The sequence below is a fragment of the Nyctereutes procyonoides genome, unplaced genomic scaffold (genome assembly GCF_905146905.1).
Source record: "Nyctereutes procyonoides isolate TBG_1078 unplaced genomic scaffold, NYPRO_anot_genome, whole genome shotgun sequence".
In the NCBI taxonomy this organism is placed as follows: Eukaryota; Metazoa; Chordata; class Mammalia; order Carnivora; family Canidae; genus Nyctereutes; species Nyctereutes procyonoides.
The window spans coordinates 13,545,909-13,561,687 of NW_026575052.1; the positions used below are offsets into that span (position 1 = coordinate 13,545,909).

Consider the following 15,779-nt stretch of genomic DNA (forward strand, 5'->3'; position numbering starts at 1 on the left):
TCTACCCCTCCACCCTGCTTGTGTGCTCTCTCTCTCTCTGAAATTAATAAATAAAATCATATATATATATATATATATATATATATATATGCTGTATCTGAGAAACTTCTTAGATTGCCATATAAAGATGTTGTAAGGCTGTGGATATACTAGTTTGAAGTTCAGAGGAGAAATTCAGTCTGGAAATATGAATTTGGAAATCATCAGTATATATATATTATACTTAAAGCTATAGAACTGGGGATCCTGGGTGGTGCAGTTAGTTAAGGTCTGACTCTTGGTTTCAGCTCAGTTTGTGATCTTAGGGTCATGAGATCAAGCCCCATGTTGGGCCCCACACTCACTGTGGACACTGCTTGATATTTTCTCTCCTTCTCCCTCTACTCCTCCTTCTCATGTTCTCTTTCTAAAATAAATAAATCTTTAAAAAAAGCTATAGAACTGGATGAGATGATTAGTCAGGGTTCATGTTTGGGGTGTTACACTTTTTCTAGGAGGGTTTAGAAATTTAGAGGGCTAAAAAAAAAAAAAAAAAAAAAAAGAAGAATTTAGAGGCTGATTTTGGATGTCTTAATAACTAGGGAGGCTGTGGGCACTTAATGTGGGGGGGGGGATACTAAATGAGAGTTGCTAAATATCCTGCAATGTGTAGAACAGTACTCAGTAAAGAACTGACCCAGCCAAAATGCTCATGATATTCCAGGGAGGGAGAAAGTGAAGATAGTGAAGAGATGAAGATTCAAGAGCCAAATCTTAGGGCTCTGCAGCATTTAGAGGCCGAGAAAAGGAGGTTCCTGCAGGGACATCAGTTGAAGTAGGAGGGAAAACAAAAACCAAGAGTTCATAGGCCCCAGTTTAGGGAATACTTAATTACTGAGCTGTGAGAGGCAGTGAGAATATTTTGGATACTATCGTGTCTTCAGGCAATGAAGATGAAGAGAGGGATGCGTGTGAGATATGTTTTGGAAATGACTCATATGATGTGGAGGATGAGATTTCTGGTTTGAACAACTAGGTGGATGGTGGTGAGCTAGGAACCTGCCAGAAGAGGAGGGAATAAAGATGAGTGAGGTAGATAATGAATTGTTTTTGTGTATGTTGAATGGAAGTTTGTGAGGATATCTAAGTGGAGGTGTTTAGTGAGTTGGACATGTGGATTTGGAGCTCATTCATTTAAAAATTAGCTATTATTGTGTACTTACTGTTTTCCAGGCACTATTCAAAAAATATATATATACGTACATATATATCCATATATATTTTTTGTTGTTTTAAGATTTATTGGAGAGAGAGAGAGAGCATGTGTGTGCATGGGAGAGGGGCAGAGGAAGAAGGGGAGAGAGACTCTCAAGCAGACTGCACTGTGCATGAAGCCCAACTTAGGACTCAATCTCATGATTGTGAGATCACGACCTGAGCCAAAATCAGGAGTCAGGTGATTAACCAACTGTGTCACTCACATGACCCTCCAACTATTTAACAACAATTCTAGTTGTCACTATAGTAGTGAAAAAAAATAGGCAAAATATGTGTCCTGAAAGAATTTATATTTTAGTGAGAGAAGAAAATAAACATAATAAAAATAAATTTAAGGCACAATGTAGAAGATAAGCGCTCTGAGAAATACAAAGATGGTAAAAGAGATAAAGCAAGGGTGAGTTGGGGTGGAGTAATGCTGAATATTTTTATTTAAAGTTGGGTCATGTGGGCAGCCTGGGTGGCTCAGTGGTTTAGCACCACCTTCAGTCCAGGGCATGATCCTGGAGACCCGGGATTGAGTCCCACGTCGGGTTCCCAGCATGGAGCCTGCTGCTCCCTCTGCCTGTGTCTCTGCCCCCCCACCCCCCCTGTGTGTGTGTCTCTCATGAATAAATAAATAAAATCTTTAAAAAAAAATAAAGTTGGGTCATGAAGGAAGGCTTCACTGAGATGCAACATTTTAGCAAAGACCTAAAAGAATTGAGGAATGGATATTTGGGGGAGGAACATTCCAGAGAGAGTGAATAGCAAATGCAAAAGCCCCTAGCGTGCCTGGCAGGTTCAAGAAACAGTAAGGAGGCTCACCTACCTGAAGCTTAGTGAGGGGGAGAGTAGTTGAACATGATGGAGTCATTGAGAATGGTCATAGGGCCTTATAAACTGTTGAGTATTTTGCCTTTTACTCTGAGCTTTTTTTTTTTTTTAATATTGTATTTATTTATGAGAGACACACAAGAGAGAGAGAGAGACTGAGAGAGACAGAGACAGTCAGAGGGAGAAGCAGGGTCCATGCAGGGAGCCTGATGTGGGACTCGATCCCGGGTCTCCAGGATCAGGCCCCGGCCGAAGGTGGTGCTAAACCGCTGAGCCACCCAGGCTCCCCTACTCTGAGCTTTTGAGAGAGATCTGGACTGAACATACATATAGATTTAGGCATCATCTGCACGTAGGTGGTTATTCTAGGAACCATGGAAGTATTTCTAGCACAGGCATTTGGTTAGGTGGAGACACAGAGTAGTCTTCTACAAAGACTACTTGGGATTCTTCAGCAAGATACCCTTCTGTGGGATACCAGGGTGGTGCAGTCAATTAAGTATCCAACTCTTGGTTTCATGATCTCAGGATCGTGAAATTGAGCTCGGTGTCAGGCTCTGTGTAAGTGCAGAAACTGCTTGAGACTCTCTCCCTCTGCCCCTTCTGCCTGTTCTCTCTCAAATGAATAAATTTTTTTTTAAAGATTTTATTTATTTATTCATGAGAGACACACAGAGAGAGAAATAGGAACACAGGCAGAGGTAGAAGCAAGCTCCATGCAGGGAGCCCGATGTGGGACTTGATCTTGGGTCTCCAGGATCACGCCCTGGGCTGAAGGTGGCACTAAACTGCTGAGCCACTTGGGCTGCCCTCAGATGAATAAATCTTTAAAAAAAAAAAAAAAGGTACCCTTCTGTTCATGATTCTCTAAGGATAGAGGTGTTTTATTAATTGAAACTTTGTGTTAGGGTGCCTGGGTGGCTCAGGTCAGGGGTCTACCTTCAGCTCGGGTCCCTGAACAGGGAGCCTGCTTCTCCCTTTCCCTCTGCCTGCCACTGCTCCCTCTGCTTGTGTTCTCTCTCTCTCAAATAAACAAAATCTTAAAAAAAAAAAAAAATAAGAAAAGAAAAAGAAACTTTTTCTGTTAGCTAGCCCAGGATCATCACTCTGATTATCTAGTAATAATGTGGTTAACAGCAGTTGAGATACTATTAATTCTGTCTTCTCAGTCTACCAGCAAATCCTATTATGTTTACAACCATTTTCAGATGTTCAATTATTTTTTTTTCCTTTTTAGATTTTATTTATTTATTTGACAGAGAGCACACACTGGCAGGGAGGGACAGGGAGAAGCAGGCTCCCAGCAGAGCAGGGAGCCCTGTCTAGGATTCCGTCATGAGCAGGATCATGGCCTGAACCACAGACAGATGCTTAACTGACTGAGCCACGTAGGCACCCAGAGATGTTTGATTCTTGATTATTACTGCTATGCCATTACTTACATATCAGACATTTATTCAGTGCCACATATGTCTGAAAAAAAGTGCAGACCTCAGTCTATTACCATGAAAGTTTGAATGGAACTTTGTTTACATTAATGATTACACTGTGTTGAGGCTTCTAATGACTGTAGACCGTATTAATCCATCCTTCTCTAATTACTTTTATACTTGTTGGAAGGTTAATACTTAACTGATTTGGCCTCCCAGCTAGTTTGGTTTTTTTTTTCTTTTTGGTGGTTGCTCTGGGGTTTTACCTTAACACAATCTAGTAATCTTGTTTAGGTATATACCAATTTATTTTCAGTATAGCTCTGTTCCTTTTCCCCTTGGTACTATTATTCTTTTTTTTTTTTTAATAAATTTATTTTTTTATTGGTGTCCAATTTGTTAACATACAGAATAACACCCAGTGCTTATCCCGTCAAGTGCCCACCTCAGTGCCCAGTACTATTATTCTTATATAAATTATGTATTTATATATCACAAGCCCATTACCATGCTTTTATAATTATAGCTTTATGCATTCTTTTAAATTAGATAGGGAAAAAATTAAGTATATACACTTATACTGTCTTATTTTTTTTTAAGATTTTATTTATTTATTCATGAGAGACAGAGAAGCAGGCTCCCCTGCGGAGCCTGATGCAGGACTTAATCCCCAGACTGCAGGAGCACGCCCTTAGCCAAAGATAGATAGACGCTCAACCGCTGAGCCACCCAGGCGCCCCTATACTGTCTTTTATATTTACCTATGTAGTTACTTTTGCTGTTGCTCTAGAGAATTTTTTTCAGTTATTTTACTTGTCAATTCTAGAAAATCTTCCTTTTTTTTTTTTAAGATTTATTTATTTATTCATTCAGAGAGGGTGAGAGAGAGGCAGAGACACAGGCAGAGGGAGAAGCAAGCTCCATGCAGGAAGCCCGATGTGGGACTCGATCCCGGGTCTCCAGGATCACACCCTGGGCTGCAGACGGGGCTAAACCGCTGCGCCACCGGGGCTGCCCTCTTTCTTTAAAAAAAAAACAAAAAACAAAAAACAATTTCTCTTGCTACTCTCTATTTGATGAGGCATTATGCGCATACTTTAGTTCTTCAAACATGGTTTTCTCTAGTTCTTTGAAGTATTTAGAATAGCTTACTTAAAAGTCTTTGTCTAGGGGTGCCTAGGTGGCTAGTCAGTAGAGCATCTGCCTTCAGCTCAGGTCATGATCCCAGGGTCCTGTGATGGAGCCCTGAGCCCTGCATCAGGCTCTCTGCTCAGTGGGGAGCCTGCTTCCCACCCTTCCCCTCTGTCGGCTACTCCCCCTGTTGTGCTCTCTGTCAGGTAAATAAATCTTTAAAAAAAATAAAAGGACAGCCCCGGTGGCGCAGCGGTTTAGCGCCGCCTGCTGCCCAGGGTGTGATCCTGGAGAAGCAGGATCGAGTCCCACACCCGGCTCCCTGCATGGAGGCTGCTTCTCCCTCTGCCTGTGTCTCTGCCTCTCTCTCTCTGAATAAATAAATAAATAAAAATATTTTAAAAAATAATAAAGTCTTTAAGCACTCCTGGGTGGCTCAGTTGGTTAAATATCTACCTTTGGCTCAGGACATGATCCCAGGGTTCTGGGGTGGAGCCCTACTTTGGGCTCCCTGCTTAGCATGTAGTCTGCTTCTCCCTCTCCCTCTGTCCCTCCTGCCCCTTGTGCTCTTCCTCTCTTGCTCTCTAACAACAACAACAAAAAAGTATTTGTCTAGTAAGCCCAATACCTAGGCCTCCTCAGGTACAGTTTTGTTGACTGCTTTTTCCCAGTATATAGACCATACTTTCCTGTTTATTTATGTATCTCATAATTTTTTCAGAAAACTAAGCGTTTTAAATAATGTGGCAGGTCTGCAATTCAGATTCTCCCCTCCCTCCTGGGCATTTCTTGTTGCTATTTATTTAGTGACTTTCCTGGACTAAATATCTGTAGAGCCTGTATTTTTTGTTGTATATGGCCACTGAAGTCCGCTTGGTTGATTTAGTGGTTAGCTAATGATTAGACAAAGACTTCCTTAACTGTCTTGAACATTTAAATTATCCAGTAGCCTTTGCCAAGGGGGCTCAGTCTGTTGGCATATATTTGCAACGTTCCCTGCAGGCAATTTACAATTTTCCTTTAGCCATTACTTCCTGCCTGCACAGAATTTCAAGGTCAACCAGAGGTAAGATATCAGGGCGCTTTCAGGCTTTTCCTGGGTATATGCACAGCCTGCAAATGCATGTGCCCTTCTAGATACCCAAGAATACATCAGGGTTTTCCAGAGTCCCTTATAGGCCTCTCGTTCCTGAACCTTTATGGTTTTTTCTGTTCAGTGTCCTGTTAGACTCTAGCTGACTGATATCACTGCCTTAGGCTGTGGGAATGTTAGCTGCCACTGACTATGTTTTGAAAAATGTCTGAAGGATAGAGCTATTCACACAGAACAAGCGGTGAGTCAGGTCAAATAAAGATAAGGGGAGCAGTCAGATCACATACTAATGGCTCTCTGGCGCTTTTCGGGAGCTCCAAATTTATTCTGTCCTTTTCAGTAGCTGCTCGGCTGCTGGTTTCCATAGCCACTGTAGTTGTGAGGCTCTTGGTTTTCAAGGCTAACAGAGTTAGGGAGATGGAAGTGGGAGTCAGGCTAGTTAAAATGCCATAATACTCACTGATCTTACCAAGATTCAGTTGTTGTTTTAGTTACAATAAAATATACACAATATTTTGTGTAAACAAAGTTTACCATTTCTTAAAGGTATAGTCAGCAACATGAAGTACTTTCACGTTGTTCTACAACCATTGCCACCGTCTATCTTCAGTACTTTTTCATTTTCCTAACTGAAACTTTATAACCATTAGTGATAATTCCTCATTCTCACTTCCCCTCAGCCCCTGGAAACAGCATCTGACTTTCTGTCTCTGAATTTGACTGCTGTAGGTAAAGTGGAATCATACAATCTTTTCCTTTTGGGTTTAGCTTATTTTGTTTAGCATGTCTCAGGATTGACATTGTTGTAACATGTCAGAATTTCGTTCCTTGTTCAGGCTGAATAATATATTCCACATTTTATTTATCCATTCATCTGTTGATGAGTATTTGGGTTGTTTTTACCTTTTGGCTATTGTCACTAATGCTACTATGAAGATGGGTATACAAATATGTGTTTGAATTCCTGTTTTCAGTTATTTTGGGTATATATCCAGAAGTAGAATTGCTGGATCATGCTATGATTCTATTTTTAATCTTTTTAAAGTAGGCTCCACACCTAGGGGGAGCCCAGTGTGGGGCTTGAACCCACCACCCTGAGAACAAGACCTGAACTGAGATCAACTGACCCAACTCAGTTGGGTGCTTAACCAACTGAGCCAACAAGGCACCCCTAAGTTTTTTAGGAACTGCCATGCTACTTTCACAGTGGCTGCACCATTTTGTCAGAGTACACAAGGGTTCCAATTTCTCCACGTCCTCTTAACACTTGTTATTTTCTGTTTTTAATTTTGATAATATAAGCTTTATCTACTTTTTCTTTTGTTGATTATGGTATCGTATCTAAGAAACCTAATTGCCTAACCAAAGGTCATAAATTTAGACCTGTCTTTCTTCTAAGAGTTTAATTAGTTTTAGCTCTCATATTTCAATTCTTTATTTATTTTGAGTTAATTTGTGTGTGTGTGTGTGTGTGTGTATTTTTAAGGTTTTATTTATTTATTTATGAGAGACAGAGAGAGAGAGAGGCAGAGACACACAGGCAGAGGGAGAAGCAGGTTCCATGCAAGGAGCCCGATGTGGGACTTGATCCCGGGTCTCCAGGATCAAGCCCTGGGCTGGAGGCGGCGCTAAACCACTGAGCCACCCGGGCTGCCCAATTTTTGTGTTTTCTATCTCATTTATTTCCACTCTAATCTTTACTGTTTACTTTTTCCCCCAGTGTCTTATGGTAAAAGATTAGGTTGTTGATTTGAGATCTTTCTTTTTAATGTAGGTGTTTACAGCTGTATGTTTCTCTGTAAGTACTGCTTTAGCTGTGTCCCATAAATTTTGACATTTTGTATCTTCGTGTTTGTTATATGTGTTGAGAGAACAGCTCCTCCAGAATTCTGATTGGCTTCTCTTCCTGGGTGATACTTAGGATGGGAAGGTTGGTGTGATGAACTGTGTCTGGGTTGTAACTGGTCTTCATGTTACAAATAATAATTATTACCTCCCTCCATTCTCCATTCAGATTCCCCTTGTCCTTAGCCGCCATCTCTTTTTTTTTTTCTTTTTTTTTTAAGTAGGCTCCACACCAGTGTGAAACCCACCTCAGGACTTGAACTTGTGATCCTGAGATCAAGATCTGAGCAGAGATCAAGAGTCAGATGCTTGCAGTATCTGGGTGACTCAGTAGGGTAGGTGGCTGACTCAGTTTGACTTGGGATTGGCCCATGTTGTGCTCTGTGCTTACTGGAGAGTCTGCCTGAGAATTCTCTTTCTCCCCGTGTCCTTCCCCTGCACATGCTATGCCTTTCTCTCTCTCAAATAAATACATCTTTTAAAAAATTACCTCTACAAAAAGTCCAGACACTTAACCAACTGAGCCACCCCGGTGTCCCCCATCTCCACCTATCTTTTTTTTTTTTTTAATATTTTATTTATTTATTCATGAGAGACACACAGAGAGAGGCAGAGACACAGGCAGAGGGAGAAGCAGGCTCCATGCAGCGAGCCTGATGTGGGACTCGATCCCAGGTCTCCAGGATCATAACCCCGGGCTGAAGGCAGCGCTAAACCGCTGAGCCACCCAGGTTACCCACATCTCCGCCAATCTTGATGGCCAGTACTTGGTGGTATGACCCAAACTCTCATTACTTAGGGATCTGAACCACTAGTTACCATGCTTTTCTCAGGCCAGAGTATCCAATTTGTTTACTCTCAGAATTGGGAAAGGGAGTACCAATAGGTACCCAAATGGGTCATCTGGGTTCCAGATATATTGTCATTGTCCCCTTCTAGAACAGCCACCCTACTTCTTTCTGATAATAAGGATCAGTTAATCCTGCCAAGATGGTAATTCCTCCTTATATCTAGGGATCACGAGCTGGGGCAACTTTAGAGAGTTTCAAAACCGCAAGAGAAATAGGAAGCAAGATTGGGCAGACTGATCCTAGTCTAATTATGGGGTAGGGAGATTGGATATCTGTACTCAGTCAAATTTCTTTCAAAACATTCTTTTATTTTCATACTTGAGCATTCTAAACTGACAACTTACTTTAAATAACTTCTACATTCTTTAGGCAAAGCCAGTTCCTTCTAAGGTATCACTCATACCCTTTCTCAGGTACTTACACGAGTTTTGTTGGGGGGGGTATTGTTTTACATAAAAATTTTCCTTTTTCCTCATACCCTCATAAATTCAAGATGGGGATTGGAAAGGAAACTTACTTGAGTAAACTGAGAATAATATATTTTATTATTTTTTAAAGATTTTTTATTTATTTATTCAGGAGAGAGAGAGAAAGAGGTAGAGACACAGGCAGAGGGAGAAGCAGGCTCCATGCCGGGAGCCCGACGTGGGATTCGATCCCGGGTCTCCAGGATCACAGCCCTGGGCTGCAGGCGGTGCCAAACCGCTGTGCCACCCGGGCTGCCCGAGAATAATATATTTTAAAATGAAAATTAGCCTTAAATGTCTTATGATATTTTTATACTATATATCTATATCTCACCTGTCTTAAAATAAATCCCAGTAGGTAATATTCTCACTTAATAAATTATACAATTCTATAATGTTCCAGTTTTAAATTATAATCAGCATTACTGAATTGGGTTAAAAAAAAAAACGTAAAAGGTGATGAATTTTATGTTGTAAATATATCATTTACCTTTTTCTCTTTTTAGAAACTACACCCCACCTCCCTAAACTGGTTAATAGTGGCATGGAAGATCCATTTGGTGAGTATCATCTGCATTTTTCTTAGTAAATGGTATTTGTGGGCCTTTTTTTTTTCTCAAAAAAAAAATCATATTGCAGACTAGGAAGTACTTAAAATTTAAAAGAGGTGTTTAAAATATGCGTCAGCAAAGAAAGGAATTAGAGGCCGTTTTTCTTGTTTAACCTTAGCATGCTGGAGTAAGATTTTGTTTCAAGCATTTTGTGATTCTTTGCCAAATGTAAAGACGTCTGAATCTCCTTTTATACCAGTGTAACTTGAAGTATAGTAAAAATGTTACTAATGTTACATTCTACTCTTGCCCAGTTACCCCAGAATAACTAAGGTCAGGTACTTGGGCTACTGGTACAAGTAATTAGATAGCTCAGGTTAATAGCTGTTGTCTTGCTTTAAGAAGATGGCTGAACACTTGGCAAGATCTGAATTTCTCCACTGCTGTTAATGACCCTAAATGGCTTCATTAGGACCTTGGGTCCCCCGCCACCCCAAGGGTATTTTACCAGTTCATCAGCATAATCCTCAATCTGAACACTAGAGGGCAGTCAGTACTTTTGTCATAAATTTTATTACCAAGAATTTATTACCAGAATTATCTGGAGGGGATTACTTATGAACAGTTTAGTAAATCGAGTTGATTTTGGTTGCTTGGTGACAAATCCTAAAGAACATGTACATATGACAGACTAGAGGAACATTTGACTACTCAGAGGTGGTTACTGGAAACTTATTTTTTCTCTTTGACCTCTTTACCTCATCTCACTTAAGCATAACTTAAGTTTAATTGGATCTAATTAAATTTATCATTAAATTTAATTTAATTTAAATTTAAATGTAACTTAAATTTCCTAAGGAATACTAAAAAGAGAGTTGCTATGGTAGTTAGGGTTGGTCAGTAGTCAATTGAAACGTAAATCAAAATGTGCTTTTGATCACCAATATGAGAAAAAGGTTGTGTTCTGTGCTAGTGAGACTCTTCCTCTTATACTTTAAATCTTGGAATCTGTAACTTGATTAACATTTATATTCATAATGTGGATTCTAGAGAAAAATGGAATTTTCTTAGTTGCTTACAAAACATACATATAATATTTACTGGTTTATGGTCTGCTCAATGCCACCTGATAAAGATAAGAATTCTGAATGTAAAGTAAGTTTGTTTCTAAGAAGATAGAGTCCCTGTAAGTTAGCGTGAGAATTTTGTTGTAATTAAATTAGCTAAGAATTATGTAGATAGATTGAAAAAGAATTATTTTGTTGTATTCTGAAAATAGAAGTGAGGGATTTTGACACATCAGGTTCCAGAGGGGAGAGACCTATAGCCTAACCTATGTCACTGGCAACAAGTACTGTCAGTTTTCTTTGTAGTGATAGATTCACTTTTGTTCAGTTTTGAGAAAATGCCTATCAAATATGTAAGCTTGAATAATATAATTACTCTTTAAGTAAAAACAGTATTTCATAAAAAAAACCTTAGTTCAGCTTGCAACACAAGTGCCTTTACTAAAGGTAGCAGTTATACTTAAGTTTATGTTATGTCATATATTAAGTATATATCATTTCCTCACACAGAATAATAAAAGGACATGTACTGAAGGATTGAGATTTATTAAAACTAATAATTTTGCAGCTTTATCAAGGACATTCTTAAATTAAAACTGGCATTATTTTTAACTGTAATAACATGATAATGAAGACCATGAGTCCTATTACAGTTTGGTGCTGCTGCCTTGATTTGTGTTAAGGTACCAGCAGGTACTTGATTTGAGTAAGGTACCTTTTGCTCACTATTGCTTTTGTACCATTGATACAAGTATCAACACTGTGAAAAAGGCGAATATTACCTTAGTATTACTAAGTATATCTGTGTACCTCTTAGGCTCCTGGAAGAATCTCGGGGATCCCCAGGCATCTGGGGACCACACTTTCTTCAGTTTCCTGAGGTTTAAAGAATCTATTCTATGGAAGAAAAGCAACTTTGGCAAAGTCAGGACTTGTCCTGGAAATTGTATTGGGCAGGGCTCCAGGGTGGACCCAGTCTTGGACAGGTGACAGAAATATGGTTAGACGGTGTGAGGTGTGAGCTGTTGTCTGATTCCTCCCAAGTTGACCATGACCCACGTACAGCTTTTGGGAGTTGGGTTAAGACACTTCTGTGGGATGAATTGAGTGTTCTGAGCTCATTAAACAGCTGAGTATTTTGAGGAGAAATTCATCAGCATTTAGTCAAGATAAGCTGAAGACCAGGCTTACCTGGGCACTACATTCTTATATTCAAGAAGAGGGCAAATGGCAGCAGAGATTGTAGTGACAGCCACCTTCAGTATATCTCTTGAGTCACACTGTTCCAATCTGGACAGCTGTTTCTCTGGGTGTGGTACACAGCTGTCATCCTGGATAGCCCTACTCAATCTCATGTCTTTCTCTTTCTTGATTGCCACATGCTTCGTGATGCTAGGCCTCCCGGAAGTTTCCTGATTCTCACCTTATTTTCCTTTAGCTCTGCCTCCTGGAGGATTTATTCATCTTTATCATCAATTAAAGTTTTCTACTCTTATGTTCTGAACTTCTAGATCCCTTTTGTTCACAGAATATTTCTTTCATCATATCCTTTTATTGTCCTCAACAAACTTTCTTGGCCTTGCACAGTCCCTTTTCCCCCAAAGTTGCTTTTCTCTGTTGTTTTGATCTGTTTTATGTTAGAGTTTTCCTCTGATGTCTCCAAATAATTAGCTGTCTGCTCATGATTAAGAGTGGGAAGCTTTAAATTAGAAGCTTTAAACGCGTAGGCTGAATACCTCTGGGCCTTTCTGTAAGATGAGCTTCTTGTCTGTCTCGTTGAGGAAGAAGCCCCAAGTCAGTAGGAGCTTATCTTCCCGTCACTGACTAGAGGTCTAGGAGGTAAGGGGTGAAGAGGATTGGTGGGGAGCATTACTGTGCACGTGGTTGTCCAGTTCCCTTCAGCTTTTAGTGCTGTGTTCCCACCATCCACTCACTGTCTTTTCTGTCTCCAGTCCAGAAGCCAGTTGTTTTATCCCTTCCAAGAAATAGACCTCTTGAATTCTACTAGTGTTGGTGTGGGACAGACATTCAAAGTTCATGGAGTGGGGAAGGTGATAAAGGAATCAAATAGTTTTCACCTTAATTCTCTTTTTTTCCTTCCCTTTCAGCCCCAGTTTCAAAAGGACCTGGTAGTGAAAGTATTATTCATTAATAATAATTTTTAGCAGAGGAGTTGGGGGAAGGGAGTAATGGCTGTACTATACATTAAGTGCTGGAGGAAGGAAGGGTACAGGAAAGATGTGTGTACAGTTTCTGCTACTGTGATACTTATACCCCACTGCTTTTAAAAATGGTTGTTACTGCTTCTGCTTTCTTCCTTCTTCCCTTATCATCTGTTATGGGTTAACAGCCACTCTTCCCATGGCATGCCAGAAGAGGGACTGAAACCCTGTCATATGAAGTTCCTAAAGGTTTTTGGGGTAGGAGAGGATCTGTGTACTATATTGCCTTCCCAAAATCTTCTGACAACTTTTTAAAGTTTCTGTATACCCTCCCTTCCATAGAAGTGAACACAATTTGTTGAAAAAAATTTTTTTGGTGTTTGATGAAATAATTGTTTAACGAGATACATTATTAGTATGAATCCTGAATTTGAAGCTAGTTGCATATTTGTTCATATGCATGGTATTCTAGGAACAGATTTACAAGATAATATCTCCTTTGGATTAAAATTTGTATCACATAGAGAAAATGAGAAGTGGTATGTTGAAGTAGAAAACAAGCTATATCTAAGCAAATAAATTAATTATTTTCTTCCTATTCTGTAACTGAATTTATAAGTCATTATAATGTTTTTTTTGTTTTTTGTTTGTTTTTTTGTTTTTTCATTATAATGTTATAATGGGGTTTTTCCTAGCTATTCAAGGACATATGTTAAGGAGCCATGCTCAAAGCTAATGCACTTGACTTCGAAGTTCATAGGAAAACAGTATGCCTACCTGGCTGGGTCAGTGGAGCATATGACTCTTGATATCAGGGTTGTGAGTTCAAGCCCCATGTTGGGTTTAGTGGTTACTTTAAAACAAAACAAAACAAAACAAAAAAACTTTAAAAAAGAAAACAAAAACAAAGTTCATGGGAAAACATTTTGTGATGCTATTATGTTGTTATCACTTGAAGTTCAAAATGTGTTTAATAACACAGCCTGCACTCCCTCTCCTTTATGAATGAAGACCAAAATATGAACTTAATTAGTTTTGAGATCCTTAGGGAGTAGGAGATAAATTCCTTTGGAATTAAACTATGCCAAAAATGATATTTGTTCTATTTTTTCTGTGGTTTTGAATAGAAATTTTAAAAAACATTATTAAAAACATATTAAATATCTTCCTTTCTTAGTAGGACTATAAACTTATGGAGGGCAAGCTCTTTCTACTGTTACATTCCACTGTCCAAGAGTAAGCACACAATACATATTTGTATGTATTTCTTACTGTGGTTTTAAATTTTCTGTGTAAAGTAGAATTACCAGGGGTGCCAGGTAGCTCAGTCAGATAAACAGCTGACTCTTGGTTTTGGCTCGGATCATGATCTTGTCATGATCTTAAGCCCCACGTCGGACTCTGTGCTCAGTGTAGATCTGCTTGAGAGTCTCTCCCTCTCCCTCCAGCTCATGTTCTCTCTCTTTCATAAATAAATCTTTGAAAAAAAAAAAGGTAGAATTACCAATCTTTTTTTTTTTTTAAGATTTTATTTATTTATTCATGAGAGACACAGAGAGAAAGAGAGGCAGGGACACAGGCAGAGGGAGAAGCAGGCTCCATGCAGGGAGCCCGACATGGGACTCGATCGATCCCGGGTCTCCAGGATCACACCCTGGGCTGAAGGCGGCGCTAGACCTCTGAGCCACCCAGGCTGCCCCTAGAATAACCAATCTTAAGGGAAATAGAGTGCATAGAACATCAGCCTCTGTAAACTTTAATAGTACAGATACTGTGTAATTTTTTTTTCTGTCAGTAGAAAAAGATGAACCATAGTGGTAATGCAAGCCTGAAAAGTGGTAGTGGTGACAGTCCGGACTCTCTCTCATCTCTTTTCAGCATTTTTCTTTTTTTTAAAGATTTATTTATTTATTCAGAGAGAGAGAGAGAGAGAGAGAGAGAGAGAGAGGCAGAGACACAGGCAGAGGGGGAAGCAGACTCCATGCAGGGAGCCCGACGTGGGATTCGATCCCGGGTCTCCAGGATCACACCCTGGGCTGCAGACGGGGCTAAACCACTGCGCCACCAGGGCTGGCCTCTTTTCAGCATTTTTCATCCCTTCGGACTACTCCTTGTCCTAGAACATCATAGCAAGTGGGATAAATCGGCTAAATGTGTAGACTAGTTTCCATCTGAATTTACTTTTGCATACTGAGCTCTTATCAATGTGTCATCAACACTGCGTAGGCAATGATTATAGAAATTAAACTTAAAAGGAAGTAATAGGAGAGATGAATGGCTTTCACTTATCATTTTGTATTTGCCTGTATGGTTTACATCTTCAAACTATATACATGTGTTACTTTTATTTTTCAAAACATAAACAGGGATTTTATCTGGGTTGTACTGTTAAGGACATTTTTGTTTCTTCTTTATATTTCTCAGTGTTAAAAATAAAATTTATAGGCGTACCAGGTGGCTCAGTGGTTGAGCATCTGCCTTTGGCTCAGGTTGTCATCCCAGGGTCCTGGGATCAAGTCCCACATTGAGCTCCCCATAGGGAGCCTACTTCTCCCTCCGCCTATGTCTCTGCCTCTCTCTGTGTCTCTCATGAAAAAATCTTTTTTTTTTTATGGTGAAAAAATTTATATTTATATATATATATTTAAGATTTTATTTATTTATTCATGACAGAGAAAGAGAGAGGCAGAGACACAGGCAGAGGGAGAAGCAGGCTCCGTGCAGGGAGCCCGACATGGGACTCGATCCCGGGTCTCCAGGATCACGCCCTGGGCTGAAGGCAGGCGCTAAACCTCTGAGCCACCGGGGCTGCCCTATATTTAGATTTATAGCCAGCTGGATTCAATTTAGATGATCCCAATCTGATCAAGGTGTTGACCTTGGCCACATCAATGTCATGGAGCTTTTTCACAGCCTGTTTGATCTGGTGCTTATTGGCCTTGACATCCACAATGAACACAAGTGTGTTGTTGTCTTCTATTTTCTTCATGGCTGACTCCGTAATCGGGGAACTTGATGGCATAGTGATCAAGCTTGTTTCTCCTGGGAGCGCTCTTTCAAGGATATTTGGGCTGCCTTTGGAGACCCAGGGTCTTGGGTCATTGGAATG

The 15,779-nt window shown here is 39.9% G+C and overlaps 1 protein-coding gene across 7 annotated transcripts in view; it reads left to right on the top strand.

Annotated features, from left to right (window-relative positions):
- PHACTR4 (phosphatase and actin regulator 4) overlaps positions 1 to 15,779 on the top strand; it is a 101,076-nt gene that overhangs the window by 15,077 nt on the left and 70,220 nt on the right. For 3 of the 7 annotated variants that reach the window (XM_055332329.1, XM_055332323.1, XM_055332326.1), the window contains exon 2: positions 9,397 to 9,450. Coding sequence is in view for 4 of the 7 variants with exons in the window: in XM_055332323.1 (XP_055188298.1) it covers positions 9,435 to 9,450 (16 nt within the window). In the remaining 3 variants the exon portion in view is untranslated. Of the gene's footprint in view, positions 1 to 7,796; positions 7,908 to 9,396; positions 9,451 to 12,248; positions 12,348 to 15,759; position 15,779 lie in introns of those variants that run through there. The other 4 variants (XM_055332322.1, XM_055332325.1, XM_055332327.1 and 1 more) reach the window with 3 other exon arrangements.